The following is a 13,926-nucleotide window of genomic DNA, read 5'->3' as shown; positions in this document are numbered from 1 at the left end:
CCACCCAACACCCTCGATCCAAGGTCGGCCCCAGTGTTCGCTGGGGCACCCAGAAGAGTCAGCTGCTTCTCGGCAGTCCCGGTGGGACCATGCCACCTGGTAGGGTCTGTCACCGGGGACGTGATTACTGTCTTCTTTTCCTTCCCTGATTTTTTTCAGTTTTCCCTCCTTGTTCCCTAAGCCCTTACTGGGTGCCCAGTGGTTTCTAACTCTCCCTCCTTGGTGTCCAGGCAGCCCTTTCTCTGTCCAAGGTAAGTCCTCCTTATCGGCACTTGCCAGGAGCCTCCTCCAGCTCCATTCCGGGAAGGAGCGTTGTCCTGGGGCTTATGGCAGCTTAGTCAGCAGTTGAAGTCTTGGCTTGAACCCCGTGGGCCCCTCCAGCTCAGGGCCCATGCAGCTTTCTTCAGTAATGGGGACTGAGGTTCGAGGGTTGTCTGTATCCTGCAAGAAAAGGTCTTTCTGACTATTAAACAGAAGAGCATACTGATGCAAAGCCTTGTGCTGCATTCTCCCCGCCCCCTCCACCCGCCATACATCCCTGCCTTTAGTGCCCAGCCAGTCCCATCAGGACCTCGGCTGGACCTTCAGGAGTGACGCTGGTTGAGGGCATCACCAGAGGTGCTGATTCAAACTACTGTAAAGCTTTGAGCCCCAAGTAGATGACTGGTTTGTGCTCCAGGTACTCTGTGAGGTTTCCATCTCTGGTGCTGATGGGAGTTTGCAGTAGGAATCAGAGACCCTGTTTTCTCTTCTCCCTCCCGGCTCCCCTCCCATACGATCTCTCTGCTTGAACTTTCTCCAAAATGATCTTGTCTGCCTTATCAGTGACTGGGACCATGCTGGCCAGTCCAAAGTCAAATGAGTTAAATGTGAATGAATTAACAGGGAGGTCCAGAAGCATCTCTGCTGAATTATGGTTCCCTGAGGACTCACACTGTGTTTTTGTGTTCTGGTTTCCACAATTTTATTTTTGCAAGAATGGTGAATATTTTAAGCATGATCACAAAACTATTCTTCCTAAGAAAAGTTAAAAATATGCGAGGCTTGTAGCTATTCCAGTTCAGTTGAATTTGTTTTTTTTTTTTTCCAACCAGCAAAACAGCAGATGGAGGGTTGCATCCCCTGAGCTGCTCCTAGTAGAAAAAGTTACAGTGTCCTGAACATGAGTCAAAAAGAGAAGACAAGAACAGAGGGCTAGGCTGTGTCAGAACAGGAGGAACTCAGCAGTAGTGACTCCTACCTTAAACCTCTGTTGCCAGGGAAACAGGTCAGGGGCTTATCCAAGGTCACACAGCCAGTTCCGGCAGACCAGAGAACAGGACCCCAATTCCGGACACCTAGTCCATTAGGGCTGCATAGAACTTCTCCCATGAATTGTTCCTATGTACAAACACGGAGGAATGTTTGAATTTGTTGGAAGTCTTTCATACTACCTTAAAAATATGAATTCTTCCTTTTATAACACATTCCACTCATGTATCCTGTGATTTAAAAGTAATGAACACCAGCTTAGCATTTCCCTGCAACTCTTGGAGTAAAGTCGCTGCTCCTGGGGTTCTTCCATGCTTCTTCCATGTTCTGGAACACTGCTGTGGACCCTGGTTTCAGAAGCCTTCCAGATTGCCTTCTGTGATTTCCAGGGAAGCTATTAATGTATCATTTCCATGCCGACAACTGTTCTCTTTGATCTTTGGGGATTTATTAGGTCCATTTGGTTTGGTCGACTCTCAGATCTAGTGACCATGTGGAGTCCATCTGAATGTTGGATGCTGGCGACTCTCCCCTCGCTCTTCATGTCAGCTTCCTCTGTCTGGCAGGGAATTAGAGGGTTTCAGATATGCTGTACATCTAATCTCTAGGGTGTTGGGGCATTGAGAAGAACCCATAGATAACCACTGCCTACCTCTGGGCATTTGCACATGCTGTTCCTCCATGCCATCATGCTTTTCCCTGCTGCTTTGCCAGGTAAGGATCCTCCTCATTTTCTCAAATGCCATTGTCTTCATCATCATTATTTATCAGGTTCCCTCCACCTCTTCCTTTTGAAATGAATCTCTTCCTGTGTTCCTAAAATGTATTATTGAGCCTCTGTCTTTCTTAAAGACTGTCCATCTTTCCACTTAAGGTTTTTAAGCTCTTGGAATCTGTGGCTGTGTCATTTTGGTGTCTCCAGATGGCTTGTTAAGCCTTTTACCTGGTAGCCATTGAATCAGTCTTGGTTGGTTTGAATTTCCAAGTCAAGAAAAAGCATAATTTCAGGGGTTTTTTTGCCACGGAAGACTTAGGAATGTTCCCGTGTTTGCTTTGTGTAACATGAGCATAAACGAAAGTTCAGCTCTTTACATTTCTTTTCCTTGGAGGGTTTTTCCTCCAAGTAAGCTCAGTGGAAGGGACCACGCTGCAGTCCTGAATAGGAAGAGGGAAGAGCTCTGCATGGAGTCTGTGTTCCCGAATGTTCTCGTCCAAAGTAACCCTTGCCCATCTGTCTCCCCGAGGGCAAGTACATCGTTGAATCCCATGTACCTTGCTACCCGAGGAGGGTCCGGGTCTGCTTGGTCCTCCAGCCCTCAGGGAGGCACTGTCCCAGGTGCTGTGACAGAGTAGACAAGGAGATGGACATGACCAAGCCGAGATAGCCAGCTCTTTGCAGACCACCCCTCAATCCCAGAGAGCAGTAATCTGAAGGCATTTCTCATTTCACGATGCAGTGGGAAATCCTGCTGCTGGTCTGTGGTAACCAGGGGAGGTTCACTGTGAAACCATTCACACCCACGTCTCAGTGGTTCAGCCCCAGAAAGGGTTATTTCTGCCTCTGTCACCAGTGAGGTGGGTCCTCAGAATCTTTTCTGGATCCTTTGCATCTGGCTGGCAGATGAGGGCTGAGGAGGTAGTGGAGTTGAGTGCACGCCCTGGAGATGGCAGTCAGCGCTTCCTCCCCCACGCGGGCAGCTCCACCCTAGCCACGTGGTCCAGTCAGCTGCAAGGGACGATGAGGACGGGACCTGAGGTCTAGCCATGGCCCTCGGAAGACAAGGGAATGGGTTTGTCGATGGTCTAGCCAGTTATCACATGGACCTTGTTGGATTTATTATTGTCTTTTTAAGTTTTATTTTTTATGGAAGTGTAGTTGATTTACAATGTTAGTTTCAGGCGTACAGCAAAGTGATTCAGTTATACATATACATACATATATATTTTCTTGTCAGATTCTTTTCCATTATAGGTTATTACAAGAAATTGAATATAGTTCCCTGTGCTGTATAATAGGTCCTTATTGTTTATCTATTTCATATATAGTAATGTGTGTCTGTTAATCCCCAACTCCTAATTTATCCCTCCTCTGCCCTTTCCCTTTTGGTAACTAGAGTTTGTTTTCTATGCCTGTGAATCTGTTTTTGGTTTGTAAAGAGAATTTGTATCTTTTTTTTTTTAGATTCCACACGTAAGTGATATGATACTTATCTTTGTCTGACTGACTGACTTCACTTAGTATGAGAATCTCTAGGTCCATCCATGTTGCTGCAAAAGGCATTATTTTATTCTTTTTTATGGCTGAATTGTATTCCATACACCACATCTTCTTTATCCAGTTACCTGTTGATGGACATTTAGGTTGTTTCATGTCTTGGCTGTTGTAAATAGTGCTGCTGTGAACCCTGGGTGCATGTGTCTAAGGATTTATTATTGTTAACACCATTTTTCTTTTAAGCCTGATACTAGTAATTAAATGAATCATAATGGGAAAGGTTAAGTGAAGGAGACAAACAGATTTGCCATCCTTGCAAAGCCTTCCCTGATTCCCTCCGTCTTTCCAGCTGTGAACACCAGGAATATTCTAGCCAGGCCTCCCCTGTGGTCTCGGCCTCTTTCCATTCTAACAGTATGTGACCTCCGGGACCACCTCCTTGAAGAGTCTATGTGTTCATGTCTATAACTCCCCCAACACTGCACCACATACCACGGACAATCACTGAAGATTTACAGAATTTCTAAATAATTAAAGCTTCGACTTCCTTACCCTAGTTCCAACACAGCCTGACATTGGTTGAGTTCTATACACATTGGGGGTCTGCAGACCCACAGCTCATGCAGTCCAACCTCCACGCTGAAACTAGAGAACTAAATGACTGTATGCAGCCGGCATAGATAATGCCAAATTACACATACATAATTATATGCGTTCTTTAAAAAATCATATTAATAATTTTCTCACCTGAATTGGGAGATGCATGGAAAACAAGGCCTGAGATTTAGTTCAGCGATAATTAACAATAACCTTGTGTCTGTGTTCCCCCCAGATGGATAGAACCAACAGATCTCACCTGTATGTCTGGGAGACGGAGAGCCAGCAGGATGTGGAGCGCGTGGCCCGCTGCACGCTCTGCTATGGTGAGCCTGGGCAGTGTCGCTTCTCACACTGTCTTTAGAACAGGATGAATTAGCTGGCGGCCACAGGCCAGTTCTGCTCTGCAGATGTGCATTTGCTTGGTACATGCAGAACTTCCAAGCTGGGGAATTTCCTATCAAGTCTGGATTTCTCATTTTTCTCAGGAAGTCAGAATCATCTGGAGAATCGCAGACACTGCATTCCCTTGTGGCAATGGTCAGACAGAGATGAATTGTTCCCACTCCCTTTAGAGCAGCCAGTGTCTGCTAGTGCCCCCCACAGTGCCTTCCCCTCCCTGTCTTCTCAGTAACCCCCGATCCACTCCGCTTATGTACTGTCCTGTCAGGCTCCCATAGTTGGCTGGGCTTGCGTTCATTCCTCAGCGGAACCTTAGTGTGAAGGACAGGCCACCAAATTAAGAGTCAGGGGTCCTGGGTTCTCGGCCTGGGACTGCCGCTGGCCACCTGTGGGGTATCGGCAAATCATTCCATCATTCCCTTTCTGGGAGTCTCCATCACCACGTCCCACACCCCGCACTGGCCTGTGCCAGATCAAACAAGATGCTGAAACCCACGCATGCCCAGACCCCCATCACCCGGGGCCACAGTGAGTCCCTTAGGCAAAATCAAAAGGGGATTGAATTGTTCCTTCTCCTTGGTTCACGCTCAGGGCTCACACTGCCATGAGCGGTTTGGCTCCGAGAACTTGGTTGTGTCAAATACAGGAGTTGCCGCTTGCTGTGTAGGTTACAGTTGATGGACTGCGTTGACGCCCATCACCTCATTGACATGTGGCCTCCCTGCGCCTCCATCCCCACTCCTTTGGAAGCATAAACCCAGCTGGCCTGAGCTTTTACTGTACCCCGTGTGTTCTTCTGAGCACTTAACATATATGACTCATTTTAAAGTTAAACTTCACGAACAACCTCAGGACAGAGGTGCTGCCATTGTTGTTGTTGTTGTCATCATCATCATTATCTCCATCGGACAGAGGAGGGCACGGAGGCCAGGGGGAAGCTGTCATCCACCCAGATCACACACCCAGTAAGAGATGGGGCTTGATTGGCCAGGCAGGGATCTGTGAAACCAAGGATTAGGAAGCTTAGTGGTTACAAACATTAAATGTGGAATCAGGTCTTCTCAACTCTTCCTTCTGGATAATGGGCACATCTACTTACAGTGTCCGGCCCACAGGGTCAACCCTGTGAGGGTAGCCCTCAGCACTCATTCTCCTTACTGAGCGTCTGGAAGTGTGTGTGCATGGAAAGGGAAGGGACGCGTGGTAACCCCGGCCTCTCCCCGCCTCTCCTCTGCAGACCCGTGCCACCCGGCTGCGGAGTGCGGGCGGGGTGCACCCGGGCCCCTGGCAGTGGACGTGGACGTGGCCTTCGTGGTGGACAGCTCCAGCGGCGTGGACGCAGACTTGTACCGCGCCGCCTTGACCCTTGTGGGCGCCACCCTGGATGACCTGGAGGTGGCTGCGGAGCCAAGCACATCCCCGCGTGGGGCGCGCGTGGCCCTGGTGACACACACGACTCCCGGCTTCTGGCCGCCCTCTGGCCACCCACCTGTGCGCGAGGGCTTCCACCTGACCTCCTACAGCCGCCGGATGCAGATGCAGAAGCACGTCCGCGAGGCCGCGGGCCACCCGCTGCAGGGAGCCCCTGCCCTGGGCCATGCTCTGGAGTGGACGCTGGAGAGGGTGCTCCTGGCAGCCCCGCTGCCCAGGAGGGTGCAGGTCCTCTTTGCCATCGTGGCCAGTGAGACCAGCGGCTGGGACCGGGAGAAGCTAAGGACTCTGTCCCTGGAGGCCAAGTGCAAGGGCATCACTCTGTTTGTGCTGGCCTGGGGCCCGGGCGTGGGGACCCGCGAACTGGCTGAGCTGGCCCACGTGGCTAGCGCCCCCTCTGAGCAGCACCTGCTACGACTGGAGGGGATCTCGGACCCGGAGGTGGCATATGCCCGGGGCTTCACGCGGGCCTTCCTGAACCTCCTAACAAGTGAGCATTTCCGGTGCACGGGGGATGTCCAGGTGGGCTGCAGGGAGGGCCGTACAGAGCCTGGCATTTGGGCGAGTGGACGCCCGTCGCACCTTCGCCCTTGCTGAGGTGTGAGCAGCCCCGCAGCCTCTGGGGAGCTCCCAGGGAGCCCCCTACTACCTGAAAACCCCGAGCTCTGTTGCCCTGACACTGTGCCAAGCCTAGTACTGATTTCTTGTGTGGCGCCTAGGAGCCTGATGTTTCCACCTGACTTCTGGGTTTTCTTTTACCAAAATGAGGATTACAGTGTGTTCTCTGTGTAGCCTGCATTCAGATACGTGCGTGAAAGCACCATGGCTGCGCAGATACAAGCGGAGGTGTCGGTACTGCTGTGCCCAGGAATCCAGCCCCCAGTGCTGCAGAGCAGGGCTCTCAGAAGTTAACATGCACGTGCATTTCCCGGGGAGTCTAGTTAAAATTCGGATCCTGATTCAGTAGGTCCGAGCTGGGGCCAGGGATTCTGCTTTCTTAACAAACTCCTGGTTGTTGTCGCTGCTGGTCTGTGGACCACAGCTTGAGTGGCAAGGTATATGACATTTATTTATTTTCAGAGGTCTTCAGGGACCTGCCAGGAAGTGAGGGAGTCAGGACAGAAGTCCAGAGTCCCCCACCTCAGGTTTGGTGGATGAAGCCGCAGTGAAGATTTGGGGGCGGAGTGACAGTGCATCTTGGCTGGAATTCCTCCCTGTCTCCTGTCCTAGTGCCCTCACTTCTGGCTGGAACTAGTTGAACCAAGTTCATGGGCTGCTAGTACCAAATCTGTATCCCTGGCTTGGTGTGGAGACGGTCAGGACTGCGGGGTGGGTATTATCCTGGTCACCCTTCCAGGAGGTGGCCTTGGGCGTTGTGCACCAGTGTGTAGTCCAGAACAGCTCTTGTGTGGGTGCCGCCTCGTGACACGGGAGGTCTTCTCTCCCTCTCTGCGCGGAGACCTTAGTTTCTCAGTCTGTACGTGGGTGTGACATCCTGTCGGGAGCCTCAAGGGACACGTGCCCCTTCCTCACTGAGGGAATAAAGGGAGTCTGATGGGCATCTCAGAAGTACTGACACAGCATCTGTGCCTCTCTGACTTGAGAGGCGTGGAGACTGATGAATCGGTTCTAGTCCTCACTTTGCCACTAGTGAGCTGTGTGATTCTAGAAAGGTCGGTGAACCTCTCTGAACTTTAGATTCATTACCTTTGCAAGAGATGGAGGAGAGAATTGTAATGCATGGCTGAGCGCTTAGTGATTCTTTGAGGGACGAACAGGCTGAACGATCACTTTTCTAGTTAATTGCCTTTTTTTTTTAATGTCTTCTTCCATTAGGTTGCATTTCACGTTCTGTTACATCCTTTTATTTTATGCTTTTATTTTGTTTTCCTATTTTATTTTATTTGCTTTTATTTTTGTGCCTATGCTGTGCTTTGTTTGAAGTTATTTTATCTCTTTTTGCTTTTATGTCAGTGGATTTTTTTTTGGTTTTTAGATTTTATTTTTTAATTTTTTTTTGTATATTTTACTTGATTTTGTGCTTACTTGATTTTATTTTCTGTCTTAAGTTTTATGTCTTAATGGAAAATATTTTGTTTTTATGCTTTATTTTATTTTGTTTTTATGCTTTATTTTATTTTGTTTTACTTTCAAGTTTCATACTATTATAGGCTTGATTTGATTTGAGAATTTATTTTATCTTTAGGTGGAAGAAACCAGTACCCACCCCCAGAGCTCATGGAAGAGTGTGGGGGCCCGAATCGAGGGGATACTCTGCGGCAGTCAGCTCTGCCTGTCAAGAGGTAGGCTTAGGGCCCGGCTGGGCTGGTCCCACAGCTCTGTCCCCTGCAGGACGCTTTCTCTCTGGAGTCACAGGCAATGCCAGCCCTTGACCTGATTCACACCACTGGGGCTCAGACACTCCTGTGACATCCAATATGGTTCAGTTTCTCTTTTCTTAGTTTTTAATATCAATGGGTAATATGAGACCACTGAAAAAAATTCAGACAGCACAGAAGTGGGTAAAAGCAAACAATAACAATTTTCTACCCGACCGCATTCCCCATCCTCTAGTCTCACGCCCAGAGGTAAAATGGATCACACTTAACAAATTATTAGTCTGATGTTTGCGCACACACCTCTCAAACCTAAGAACACAGCTGCTGCGGTGACAAAGTCTTCAGGAATCGCCCAAGCCCAGCTCCCTGAGCCCAGAGCACCAGCTGGGACACGCCCCCTCGTTCTGGGGGTGAGTTTCACCGTTTGACGGGGTGGGTTCCCTGCAGGTCAGCCACACACCAGTCGGGCAAATCTCGTCTTGCTGATGATTTGGAAGCACTCGAAGCGAGAGACTCTTCTCTGGAGGAGACTGGAAAGGTCACGATGACAGCTAGAACTCAGCAGAAAGCAGTCAAAAATTATGAAAAGGATGGATATGATGCTAATGGAAATGAGCAAGAAAAGCCTGCAAAGCAGAAAGAAATCAGAAAAGAAAGAAATTCAGGCACGGACTATGGTAAAACCCGAACGACTCCTTGCTCCTTACTTACAACTTCAGTTGAATTTTACTTTTTGTGATCTTTAGCAAAAAAAAAAAAAAAAAAGAAATCCTGTGCTCTGTTAGCATGCGCACTTTGGCTTTTTTAGACACTTTTCCTTGCAGATGCACAAATTCGCGTATGCAGCTAAAGAAACTAGTTTAGGGAAGCACGTGAGGGCTGACTTCCATCTGACTATAAGACTGGAGGGGAACGGAAGGTGTGTCAGGAAGGGTCATGGAAGCTCACCCTGTGAAGTTCTCTTCTGTCACAGAAGGGGTAACCATGGTCTTGACCTTGAGGGAAAGCGCTCCAGCTTGAGGAAGGCCCCTTTGTCTATGAGTGGCCACATGTATTCAGACCAAGTTGAAGGAACATTCTGGGTCCTTCTAAAACAATGTGGTGTCGATTTTGGATTACATTAACGCAGAGGCCATTGTCACCTCTCATGCGGTATTAGTGAATTACGCAAAACAGCGAACGCGTTAGAGGGATGTGGGGAGCAGGGATTTGACTCTGAATTTTTTCAAAGGCAGGGAAAAGCTGTAAGAGTTTCTAGTAAGTGGTATGGTCCATCCTGTTTAGATGAAGCGAGAGGTCACTGCCCAGTGGTTTTGAACGTGTCTAGATGGTTCTCTATCTGATGTTGTCAATTAGGGGGCCCTGGGAGAATGATTTAATCTCTCAGTGGCTGAGTTTTCTGATCTGTAAAGTGGAGATTATGTGCATGCCTACCTCGTGGGGTTGTTTTGAGAACAAAGCTTGAGAATTCGTATGCTTGTCACATAGGAAGCATACAAGTTAGCCGTTAAGATGCTGACGCCGTGTCTTACCTCTTAGATTCTGAAGCAAACACATATCCAGAGGGAAACAAAACCAGGCAGACAGAGGACTGGACACTCCCAGCACTCCCAGCAGGGGCAGTGCCATTTCACCTTCTTAGGCTAAACTATTTTTTAGGAGAGGGGAAGGATGTAATTAGGTTTAATTATTTACTTATTTATTTTAACGGAGGTGCTGGGGATTGAACCCAGGACCTCATGCACGCTAAGCGTGTGCTCTACCACTGAGCTACGCCCTCCCTGCTTCTTAGGCTAAACTTTCAGCATAGAAGAACTTCTCTTGTTGATTGTCATGTTTTGGGTATATAATATCTACTTAGTAGACTAAGGATTATGAAGGCAGTGATCTTCTGTCTTGGCTGTAAGTTCAAATCACCTAGGAATCTTAAAAAATTCTCAAGGCCCAGACCTCACCCCACACCAGTGCAATCAGAATCTCTGGGTGCAGTCTTCGGTTTGTCTGCAAAAGGGAACACCAGGAGTCCTGAGGAAGAGATCTAAAAGTCTTCCCAGTTATCCGTGGTTTAGAAGAGTCCTGTAATTTGTAGACGCCCCTCGAATTCTGGATCTAGTGGCTGACTTGGCCAAAGGGTTCACGTTTCCAGATTCCTTATTCAGGGCTCCAGTCCCTACACTATGTTGGGGATGTTCTAAAGAGGAGATAAAAGAGAGAGGCTTCCCGTAACTGAGCTCCAGGATTTAACATCCTTGTGTGAAAGCAGAACTATTTTAGTGCAATCGGTTCTAACTAATTGTAATCAGTGATTAACGTCAACTTCTCAGTCTTTATTTCCTTGGGAGAAGATCGCTGAGGTTGTGGTCTTGATTTCAGTTGAAACTGTTCTTTCGTGTCTAGCGGGTACTGGATTTTGACAGTTCTCTTTCCATCTGCTCAGAAACCTTTTTATTTTTTGATAATCCTGGCAGATCTGCAGCTGTGCAAAAGAATAAATGTGATTATTATGTGTTAGTGGAACATTAAAAAAAAAAAAAAGAATCTCAGGGTGTGGAGCAGACTAGTGATTCCACTGAGCAAGCGGGAGTGAGAAGTTCTGCCCTATGGCTGGGCTCTTCTCCCATAAGATCAAGGCGGAAGGCTGGAAGAGAGCTCCCCGGTATTCTCATCCCACCTCCCTCACAGAGGCGTGAAGGTCCCGGGAAGTTCACAGGCACTCTGTTCCTCGCTCCAGCCAGTCCCCTCTCCGGGAATGGCATCCCAAGGCCATTCAAGCCTCTGCCTCCTCCTCACGCTCCTGCCCCCATGTCTGTTTCTCCAGCAGATACCTGCATCATTTTGCTCCTGGAGGAAGTAAAGGCGGCCAGGTGCGGCCTCCTGCAACTCCCCACATTGCTCGCAGCCTTTCTCACTGCCTTCCAGGCAGAGAAACGAGCTGTCCCTTGACTGGAAGGGCGTGCAGAGCACCAAGACCAGAAGGCTGTGTCAGACTCCCTGACCTGAGCTCCGGGGCGGAGCCCGTGTGGCTGCCTTCTTTACAAGCCTCTCCTTTCTTGGCTGCGGAGACAACATTTTTCTCTTTTTTTCTACTTCTGACCAGCCCATCCTGTGGGTTCCTCTTCCCGGGTCCATCCTCATCGGGAATCTGAGTTTGATGGAAACTGAAGTTTATGCAACTTGAGGGGCCCTCTTCTTTTTAAAATTAAAAAAAAAGTTGTTTATTTATGTATTTTTTATGTATTTATTTGTTTGCTTTTAATGGAGGCACTGGGGACTGAGCTCAGGACCTTGTGCGTACTGAGCATATGCTGTACACTGAGCTATGCCCTCCCCCGCCCCAGGGGGCTCCCTTTAAGATAAAGAACACAACATTACTGAAATTAAGGATGAAATTAAATATTTATTGAGAAGAGGGTTATGCACAGAAGGGGCCTTGAAGCTTGGCTTCGTTCATCTCGTGGTAAATCCGCAATGCCTCCCCCAGGGTCCTGTCTTCAGCCCTCAAAGCCCTCACCACGAGCTGCTGAGCCAGCTTTCCTACCGTGACTTCGGCTGTCCCCTGTGTATAAAACTGCCCTTTCTCCAGACCTGTCCGACTCTGTTCTCCCCGTCTTTTTTCCTCTTCCTTCCTGGATTCTATGGACTTGTTTGAACGAAACCAACTGCTGCTGCAGGGTTCTTCCCAGAAGGTGGGAGTTAGCACTCATGGCAAAAATAACATGAAATGTAAAGTTGGAGGCTGTCCATAATTGTGCAGGGGGAAGTTTATTGGCACCTAACACCCTATCGCATCATGCTGATAAAAGAAAATTAAGAGTCTGAGGCTTCCTGTGTGTTAGGTTACAAAGAACACCTTAGAATTCGTTTAAAGCAATGAGAATTCACTCACCTATGACTGCCCTGACCAACCACTAGCCACGGGGTGTTTCGATTTCAATAACTTGAAATTGAATCCAACTAAAAATTTAATTCCTCGGTTGCAACAGCCACACTTCACATGCCCGACAGCTGCATGGGGAGCGGCTACCATGCTGGACAGGGCAGATCATGGAAGCTGTTCCTCATGGCAGAAAGTTCTGCTGGACAGTGCGGCCCTAAGAAGTAGAATCCAGAAGAAACAACTTCTGTTTGATTGTCTCCGAGACTAAAGGCAAGGATAGGGCTTCTAAAGACAAAAGCCACCCAGTGTTAATCGGAAAAGCATCTGATTTATTTAAACACGTCCTGGGCTTGTCTGTTTGGAATCAGGTGATAACTGTAGAGGTTGGTACTAGCTGACTGCTGAGCCCCAGGTCTGTTGGTTGAACCTACAGGATACAGTGAGAAGTTCGCCATTGCAACCCGACATCACGGGAGCCTTTGCTCTGCTTTTTCTCCTGGGCCCTGCTGCTTGCTGTCTGACATCCCCCAGAGCTGGTCATGCTGCTGGAAAATTCAAACACGCCTGCTCAAGACAAAAGACAATTCCTGTCAATGTATTGCATCATCTTGGATCCAGGACATCTTGTCCCTCCTTCAAGAAAACTCCCAAGAGCACACCATGAGTTGCTTTCTGAAGATAATATCCACTTGCTTTGGGAGGTGCCTGGAAGGCCCCGGGGGAAACAGGAGGTTACCATCATTCTGTGCTGGAGGGTTGAGCTGAGCCAAGAATATTTTTCTCTGACACCAAGTGTGCTCAAAGAAACCTGTTCTCCCTGAAGGCAGAGGTTACGGACCTGGGAAAATGCATGTCTGATTGAAAATTTGAAATAGGCACATGCCCAGATCTTGCACTTGCTGTAACTTGCTGCTTCTCAATGCTGTTTTTCGTTTTCCAGGCACATCGTGTCTCCCTTTGAAGGGCTATCATTACTTGTTAGGCAAGTGTCCGGGTGCAGTAAATAATTATAAAACAGGGTACAACAAATAATAAACTTGCTGCATTTATTGAGACCATTAGAAGGCTGGAACGTTTGGAGATTAGGCAACGGATTGAGATGGTTTGAAAAAATGAGGGAATTAAGTTTAATAAGCAAGTGAGGGGTTCTCAGTGTCAGAAAGCATTATTGATTCATTCATCCACTCATTTGTACCTTGTCTGGTGTATCTGCCCTGTTCTAGACCCCGTGCAGAACGACGACTCCAACTGTACGGCCCCTTTCACGTGGATTCTGTGACCCTTGCAACAGACTTGAGATGTAGGGCTTTTCAAAAAATATTGCTTTTACGGGTGAGGAAATTGGGGCTCAGGGCGGATAAGTTTCTTGCTCGAGGTCCCACAGCCAGTTGTGGGTGAGTGAGGATTCATTTTGGGTCCCAGACTCCAAACCGTTGTTCCTTGCCGGTCAGCCTCAGGCGGAAAACCCAGCTCTGTCCGCACTCGTGTTGTTGCAGGTCCCTGCTCCGGGGCTCCCACGGCACCTGAGTGCCGGGACTACGTCCTCAGGTGGTACTGTCTCCAGGAGGAGCAGGCGTGCCGACCGTTCTGGGGTGGTAGCTGTGGGGGCAACGCCAACCTGTTCGAGACCAAGGAGGAGTGTGAGACCCGGTGTGCTCCAGCCTCCCCTAGAGGCAGGCAGAGCCTCTTCCCTGCTGCCTCTGTTCTAGGAACTGACGACACCGAGATGCCCTTGGCTGAGACAGCAAATGAGTGATGGAGCCCAGGGGCTGAAGCTACAACCTCCGAGGTCGGATTCCTAACCCTGGGAAATC

The 13,926-nt window shown here is 48.6% G+C and overlaps 1 protein-coding gene across 1 annotated transcript in view; it reads left to right on the top strand.

The window, feature by feature from the left end:
* The window catches only part of LOC105088773 (collagen alpha-4(VI) chain), a 110,125-nt gene extending 96,448 nt beyond the window's left edge, over window positions 1–13,677 (top strand). The window contains exons 34-38 of the mRNA XM_031466360.2: window positions 4,299–4,389; window positions 5,703–6,386; window positions 8,103–8,199; window positions 8,683–8,912; window positions 12,546–13,677. Of these exons, the coding sequence (XP_031322220.2) occupies window positions 4,299–4,389; window positions 5,703–6,386; window positions 8,103–8,199; window positions 8,683–8,912; window positions 12,546–12,877 (1,434 nt within the window). The 3' untranslated portion in view covers window positions 12,878–13,677. The remainder of the gene's footprint in view (window positions 1–4,298; window positions 4,390–5,702; window positions 6,387–8,102; window positions 8,200–8,682; window positions 8,913–12,545) is intronic.
* The last annotated feature ends 249 nt before the right edge of the window (window positions 13,678–13,926 follow it).

This window comes from Camelus dromedarius, chromosome 2 (genome assembly GCF_036321535.1).
Source record: "Camelus dromedarius isolate mCamDro1 chromosome 2, mCamDro1.pat, whole genome shotgun sequence".
Classification (NCBI taxonomy): Eukaryota; Metazoa; Chordata; class Mammalia; order Artiodactyla; family Camelidae; genus Camelus; species Camelus dromedarius.
Note: the sequence above shows the minus strand (reverse complement) of the source record. Positions and strands in the feature narration are given on the sequence as shown.